The following is an 8,393-nucleotide window of genomic DNA, read 5'->3' as shown; positions in this document are numbered from 1 at the left end:
ATCCAACACCATCCAACACTGTCAAAAAGCAACAAAAATCTTCCAATGTAGCCTTATGACGTCATTATTGATATAATATGTTGTGATTTAAGCTGTGAATTTGATCAATTGATGTTAATAAAGGATAAATAGATCTTCTAATAATGAAAACAGTTGATTTTTCCTCATATTCATCTGAAACCCATTTTTGGAATTACGGGATATTTGTAAAGTTGTCCAACTTTAAATTACTATAGCCCATTTTGTAGCCCTTGTGATACTGATCATTTATCACCCCAATATAATCTATTGCGGACATGTGATGAATACATTATTGAGTTGTAGAGATTGATAAAATAAGCTTTTGTCATGTAAATGTTACTTTACATGTGTGTGTGTCGAATTCAAAATTCACAATATTTTCTCTGTTTCCTTATAAATTTTTCACTATGCCTCTGTTACTAATGATCTAAAGGCTGTACATTATGAAATGAATGATTCCCCATTCATTGAGATATCACCCATCCTGATCTGACAAGTTTTGACATATGTAATCAACTAAAAACCTCCAATTTTGGTGATTTTTGACCATTTTCATGTTTTGTATTCCAAAAGTCATGGATTAGGCGGAACCTGGCCTTGTTTTCCTGTCAAATTTAAATATAAGATGAATTGAACATAAGAGAAGGAAGGAAAATGGATAGAAAGAGAGACAATTTGAGAGATAAAAAAACTCACTTTTACGGTGTTGATAGCCTTGCTGTGCAACAACAAGTGAAGAATGACAGCTTGCTGAGCAGCCCATTTTCTTGATCAAACAACTGCACTTGATTGACCGTTGTGGTTATCAATACAAGGGATCAATCAAAAAATTCATATTTAGTAGTTTACCAGTTTATCAGAAAGGTTTAGCAGGACAGAAAATTCAAAATGGAGGTTTTTGGATCAATTGAAGCTCTTATAGGCTTATGTATTGCTCATTGGGTTAACATTACATCATTTCATTTCACATTACTTATTTAGATCATTAGAGGTTATTCACAAATTCATTACAAAAAGAAAGAAAGAAAAACATAAGGAAAATTCGAAAATATAGGTATACAGGTTGGAAAATGGTTTTTAGGGTAGTAATAATAACGTTATGGGTATTATGAGGGTAGAATATGAAAGAACAACATTATATTATACTGTAACAATTTTAATCTTGAAGGTTGATAATAAGAAACAGAAGTTATTAGAGAAAAGGTACTTTTTCGAAGTTGGTAAACAAGAGGTATACGTGTAGTTTGCATATGTAATGGTGGTAATAGTGAAATTTAAGGTTGCCAAGAGGATTTTCCGGGATTTTTAAGGCTATAGAGGATGATGTCATATCCCATGAGCAATAAAAAGAGAGTAGCAGCTGTGAAAAGTGAAGCAAATGGGTGAATTTCGTGAAAAATGAAGGTTTTCAGCTTATTACATATGTCAAATGACGTCAGAATAGGTTGGTAGATAGCTCATTCAACGCAGAAGAATGGATTACATAATTAACAAACTTTCAATCAATAGTAGCGGAGGTGTATGTAAAACGTTATAAGGCAAATAAGAAATTAGTGTGAATCTCGAATTTACAGTCACAAGTCAACATGTAACACTAAAAACCTTAACTTCACAACTCAATATCTTACTCATCACTCAACAGAAATAGGTCATATGGGTGTCATAAATGATCAGTAACACGAGGGCTACAAGATGCACTTTAGTAATCAAAAATTGGAGCACATCTGAAAAAATTTGCAATCTCAAAATTTGGTTTTCAGCTAGTTTACAAGGAAAAAATCACCTGTATTCATCATAAGAAGTGCTGTACATCATATTATTGCGTCATTGATCACTTTTAGCTGTGAAAATTACATCATTTATTAGTAACAAAATCATTACATTGTGTCATCATAGGGTTTTTAGGGATTTCTGGGCGGATTTGATTGGTTTTGAGGCTGTTGACCATTGTAAAAGTTGGAGTACATTGTTATATATACTTTGAGATGATTATGGGACTGTTGTTCCCCTTTTTTCTTTATCACTTACGCAGTTATTATTTTGTTTATCATCATAAACTTATTTTAATAGTACCTGGTCACTTAAATACGCCCTTTATTATAGCTATAAAGAGAAATTTACTTTAGTTTTATAGTCAAAAAGACTTATTGGGAATAATATCATAAAGATATTGCTTATTTTCTTCAGTTATCATTTGGGAATAACACTATAGCAGTGTTGATAGTAATTAAAATTGTGCTTTGAAGTTAAAAATATGTGTGAAGATATATTTCTCTGGTGCCTTATCTGTACTCAATACAACAGTGCCCTTTCCTGATTGTGTTGTTTTAGAAGAGCAGTCCTTAGACAACTTCTACTAGTCATTATATTAGTAGATTATCCTCTTCCAGCTCTGTATAAACCTTGTTGGGTTATAAGTTCTACACTGTGTAAAAAGCTGAAAAAAGGGCAGGGTCTTCAAACCTAGCTCAAGGTGAAGCATGTTGCACAATCCACATGACTAAGATCATGGTAAGCAAGTCGGCTGTAAAGATTGGTCCACTGAGAAATTAATTCAAGTCCTTCTTGATGTTTTTCTGAGAGGCCAGGTGATTAGCATAGGAAGGAGGGAGATCCTTGCCAGCAGCAATTGAACTATGATGTTTCTTGCACAAAGGATGATTGGCATTGCCAACAATCTTTGTTAGCTTGGGATATAACTAGTCCTATAACCAAGACAATAAAAGATCAAAAAACTGACTTTTGGCAGAAGAAAATACTTGAGCAGCTCCTTTATGTCAAGCAACAAAATCTTGTTATAGCCAGCTCCATGTTTTGATGAAACAACCTTGACATCCATTTTGCCTGGGGCCTCATAGACCTACATTGCATAGTTGAAATGTTCCATCGACATCTGAAGGTACAAACTTACATTGTTATTGGCTTGCACAGACCAGTTGGGTGAGCCAATTCCTGAACTTGTTGATACAGAATGTCGGCTAGTGGGACATTGGCTAGACAAAGCTATGGGACTCACATGGTTGGTGTGGTGCAAAAAGTGCGCCTTTCAGGTGTGCCTGGGCGCAGGCGTGAGGGCACATCTGAAAAGTCAAAATATAGGGTGGGCGCTCCCCAGAACCAGCTTTCATTTTTTCTTTGGTTCTCGGAATTTCTCTCACCTTTTTTACACCCCAGAACCTTCAATCATGCCAAAGGAAACAATCAAGACATCATCCGAGTGGATGCCACTGACTTCAAGCTTTTGAAGCCCTCTTCTCCTGGATGCCTTGTCCAAAGACTAGGTTGCAAACTCACATGAAAGTTGATACATCAAAGATAATATCTCAAGTCAAGATGGATCTTCAAGCCAAAAACCCAAGAACGCTATCCACAGTTGAACGTCCAAAGGGTAAAGATGACATCAAAAGGCATGTACAATTTGGAGATCTCGGCAATTTCCAAGAATTTGAGATGGAGTTGATTACAATAATTCAGCAGAACTCACCAATCAGGAACCAAGTTACATAGGATCATTATTTGACATCACTTGGTTCAATAGTTCCAATTCTAATGGAGTATTTACAGATGTGATGCTGGTGGATCTTGAATCTGACAGTGAATCATGGGATGAAAACAATTTCTTCATTTGATTCTATACTTCTCATTGTTGTTTATTAAATTAATACACAATTCTTTGAAAGAAATGATCCTTGTGGTCTCCCTATCATCATTTTTCAAGGTTGTTTTGTCAATTCTTTTGATTTTTTGATTTTGCATATTGGAAAGGTGTGCCTTGGCGCCCCCACTACAGGTGTGCCTTGTAAAAATCTAAGACTTTAAATCCAAACCTTTCGCCCACCACGTGAGATGGGACGTTGACTAGTTGATGCATGATTCTAAAAAATCATATCAAATTGATTGTGAACTTCATGCAGTTGGTTGTTGATTGAATTTGATCACTTACATTGGACTTGGATCACTTAGAGGCAGAGGGCTGGGGACTTGGAGATCTGGCATGTTTGCTGGTAGAAGACTGTTTCTATGAAAAGTGATTGATTCAATGATGTGAATAATTGAACATTGATCAACTGGACTCACCTTTCCTTTGTCAACTGGCTTGACCTTTATGGGAGTGGCTGACTTTGGCTTATTTTAACCACTGGTGGTCAAGGTTATGCAAGACAATGAGCATGGGGACTGGGGGATCCACCCTCAGTACTCAAAGGTTGAAAAAGAGTGGTATGCGAGTTGTTTGGAGTCACAACAAAGCCAGGCTAGGGTCTAGAAGGACTTGGTGGGCAAAGGTTCCTAGCGGTTGACTTACCTGGGACCTAGAGGCCACTTTCAGACAAGCTTTGAGGGGTGTTTTGGACATGGTGATGATTAAAATTTGACAGAAGGTAGGAAGGTTTCTACTATGGGAAGATAGGAAAATTGTGTTGAGAAGTTTTGATTATAAAATTGAGTTGTGTTGAGAAGTTTTCTTGATAAGAAGGGGGCAATCAATACCTTGATCACCTTTGACTATATCCAGTATAGGTTTGACTACTACAGTACCACTGTTGTGGAAAAAATATCCAGGGGGGACTGTGAAGTGTTTGAATGGGAGGAGGCCTCCAATTGTGACTGTGCTTTGTGGGGTGAAAATGAATCAATGGATGTGGATGGAGAAGGATTAGTTCCAAACCTGTACCCAGGATACAGCCACACCGGGGTCCAGGGTTTTGCCTCACTATATATATAGCAGGGCATTTGCAGGCCCCACCCGTTGTCGAGTGATTTTATTGCTATGGGATTTCTATGGTGGCCACGGACAGCCAAATCAGACAAGACGTGAAATATGCAAAAATCTTGACAAAACACCCTGAAACACCCCCCTTGAAAGCCCTGTTGAGCATATCCCAAGCTCGAGTTTGTTGCCCCAATCATAAGGATCACATCACTGGGGCCTTGGTCTTGCTTGCTTGATATTGTTTCTTTGTTTGTCTTTCTTCTCACAACAATTTTCAAATCATTTTTGTTCTATCAGTATGTGCCAATGTTTGCCTCTCCAGAACACGGTAAATCAGTTGCTTTAGTGGCCCTTTCATTAGAATTGGAGTTGTTTCACTCATGAGCTACACATGTTAGATTTGAAGAGCTGTGATGTTCCAGAATATGTGATAGAGTCTTCCAAAGATATCATCATTTATCAGTTGTCCAGTAAATACAACAGTGTGATTTAAGACAATGATTTTTGTTGTCAAACAATTGATTTGTCTCAACTCAGGATTTCTGATGTAAATTATTAAAGATTTACCTTTGTTTATTGGGATGGTGATATGATAGTATGTAAATATCTACAATGATCTAACATTGCCATTCATCTTGGCTATGGGTTGATCAGGATCTGAAGAAACACTGCAATACATATAGATTGTAGATCTCAGAAGCCGTAATAGTATGCTGAGCATAGTTCTTGGGGACTAGGGTGTGGACGCGGGCAGAGTGGCACAGCGGACTTGAGCTCGGGACATGCTCCATGGGGCTTTCAAAGGGTGTTTCATCGATATTTCTGCATATTTGACTTTTTGGCCGATTTGGCGGTCCACGGCCACCATAGATTCCCCCCCCCAAATTGCGGAGCGCAGCCACCGCTATGTATAGTGGTGACATAGCCGTCCCAAAAACCGCTCCGCAACCGCAATTTTGAGGGGAGCGGTTGCGGTATTGCTTGTGGGAGCCAGGGCTTTGCAAGCTTTCCTGGACGACTGTACTTACAGCCGTTGTAATATCTATCGGCACAAATTTGAGAAAGTGTGTTGTCGTCAGATTTTACTCTGGAAGTCAAAAACTCTTTTTTTTTTGACTTTCAGAGTAAACTGTATTGTCCTTCTCTCAGATCGGACCATAAGTTTGACCCTTCCTCTCTCCTCCTCTCATCCTTTCGCATCCTCATCACATATTCGTTTTTTCTCTCTCTCCCTCCCGGCTATTCATCTCTTTCCCAATGGCCGGAAATACTCTTCTCAAACGAGTTTTCTCACTCACATCATACGATGAGTTATCATTGTATGACCCCCATTTTCAATCCTTCAATCCTTCACCTGCCTCCTTTATCAACCATCCACCTTTCGTAAATATTCCCACCGACTCCATTATCACAATTCACATCTTATCCAAAGAAATATCATTTTCTCATCCTTTTTACCCGATACAAAGTTTTCGTACGTCTTCTGTTCCATGTTTGTTATTTCCTTTCGTCTCCTTCAATCCTGTCTTCTTTTTTTTTCTTATCATCGTTTCTTTTCGCCAGATTACCAAATGCCTAATACTTCAGCTTCGCCAATTGCTCCCGCTGCGACCCCATCCACTGGCTACATGAACCATTGTGAGTACTACACATGGATCCTCATGTTTTCGCCTTCGTCAACTGATGATGTTCTTCACTCGCAGTGTTTGAAGAGCCTGAGGAACGCTTCGGAGACGATCGACGAGTGACCTGCGTCCGACAGGACCCCTTATTGCGTGCAGGGACAGCGGCCCGCGATGCTTTTGATCGGAATAACCTTATGATGTTTGAAGTCCGATTCAAAATTTATACCGACCAGGAGGTTGATATCAACACTCCCAATCAGAGCACCCCCAAAGTTGGCGCTGGTAAGAAGGCAGTGAAGTCTTCTAAACTCAACCTGATCGACTCGAAAGCGCTCAACTCCGGTTACCTTGAAATGCAAATCTGCCCGTATGGAAAGAGTGTGATCGAATTTAAAGAGCTGGTGGCTGGAGAATGTGAAAAATTCGAGCCGGGTATGAAGAACATCATTCTCAATAGTCCGTTCTCATCTGAGCTTAAGTGGAAAACCACCATGGGCCAAACCAAGTCTTTGCTCACTGATTACAATCAATGGCACACTTTGGTTGAGACTCTTGATAAATCAATCAAAAAGAAGTGTATCCTTTTGATCGAGAATGAGAATGTACAAGTTAAAGCTAAAGAGGGTGACAAGGCAAGTGGAATTTCCTTCGATTCGATTGTTTCTTACTCCTATTTTGACTGATTCAAGAATTTGGGCATTGGCAGGCATCCGCAACTAAGAAGCTCATCGCCACGACTAACGGAGGCGGGTCCCAAGATCGAGAATCTGAGGTGAGTAAAGGTAGCATTTGTTCTTCAACATTTCATTGATATGTTTGTTTTCGCTCTCTTTCACAGGAATCTATTAAAGAGCGAGAGTTAGCTACTATTGCTAACAAGATATTTAGCCAATATGCCATCGAAAAGTCCTCCGGAGGACCAGGCAAGGTCTTGACCGCTCCATGGGATCCCACTTTTTTCTATCGTTTGACTTATGCGGCCGCGTGGATTTGGGCCAACGGGGTGGTAAGTGTTTCATCTGGCTTGTAGTCTGATGAAATTTGGAAGCGAACTGACTACTATATGTTGATATAGGTGGCCAAGATCGCGACCAACGACATCCCGCCGAATACTTCTGAGTTCAGGTATGAAATCAAGAAGAGTCGCTGGATCCACCCTGACATGGGGGTGGATCATCGCGTGGACCTTCGATTACAAGGTAAACCTCGAGGTTCACATGGAAATCGAGTTCCTCAAGTTGTGGCCGGTGGATCGAGTGTGAGTCTCTCGCTCGACACCGACATAAAGCCCGACCTCGCGAAGATAGGCAAAAAACGTGAAGGGTCCGGTTCAGGTGAGATGAATGACATCAAGCCAGATATCAAGAAGATTAAAGTGGAACCACGTTAGTCTAATTCCAATTGATATACCTGATTACAATGAGTTACTGACCCATTTAGCTTCAATGTGTTCCAGAAGCCAAAAATACTATCCAAAACCCGATTTATATATCTAGTGAGTATGAGAGCGACTGGAACACTGAAAGCGTCAGTAGCAGCCACTCCATTGAGATCGAAAACCCCTCGGCCTCTCACTCGGTCGAGTTGGAACTCTTCCTTGCCGACTGCGAGATTGCTATGGACGACGAAAAGACTCGAACTGTGCTTAAAGAAGCGGGTATCAAGTCCTGGACTGACTTGATACCTAGTCTTCAACTCACTGAGGCGACGCTCACCAAGAAAGGTTTAGAACGTCAAATTGCTAACCGCCTCCTTACTGAAGCACAAGCTCGCTTTTCCAAATGTAAGTTTTTGGATGACGTTTTCACAATCACTTCCTAGGACTGATGACTTGATCCTTTGTTTTCATGGCAGGATTTCAATGTTCAAAAATCAAGGTACACGATATTGTCAAAGCACATATCACATCATCAACAAAGCACGATCGATTGAGTATCTTCCTAAACAAGCGTCGTTATTTTCTATCCTTATATTATCAAATGAAATATAACTTTGTATATGTCTGGTTCATTTCGAAGTTGTCAATTGTCTTTATT

At 39.6% G+C, this 8,393-nt stretch overlaps 1 protein-coding gene across 1 annotated transcript; it reads left to right on the top strand.

The window, feature by feature from the left end:
* Window positions 1-5,989: 5,989 nt before the first annotated feature.
* MELLADRAFT_95720 (uncharacterized protein) lies at window positions 5,990-8,178 on the top strand (the record flags this gene model as incomplete). The annotated part of the gene is made up of 9 exons (XM_007418290.1): window positions 5,990-6,051; window positions 6,202-6,206; window positions 6,296-6,370; window positions 6,436-6,993; window positions 7,047-7,129; window positions 7,196-7,363; window positions 7,433-7,615; window positions 7,661-7,742; window positions 7,814-8,178. The coding sequence occupies 9 exons, from the start codon at window positions 5,990-5,992 to the stop codon at window positions 8,176-8,178; spliced, it is 1,581 nt and encodes a 526-aa protein (XP_007418352.1).
* Window positions 8,179-8,393: the final 215 nt, after the last annotated feature.

The sequence above is a fragment of the Melampsora larici-populina genome (assembly GCF_000204055.1).
Source record: "Melampsora larici-populina 98AG31 unplaced genomic scaffold MELLAscaffold_88, whole genome shotgun sequence".
Lineage (NCBI taxonomy): Eukaryota > Fungi > Basidiomycota > Pucciniomycetes > Pucciniales > Melampsoraceae > Melampsora > Melampsora laricis-populina.
Note: the sequence above shows the minus strand (reverse complement) of the source record. Positions and strands in the feature narration are given on the sequence as shown.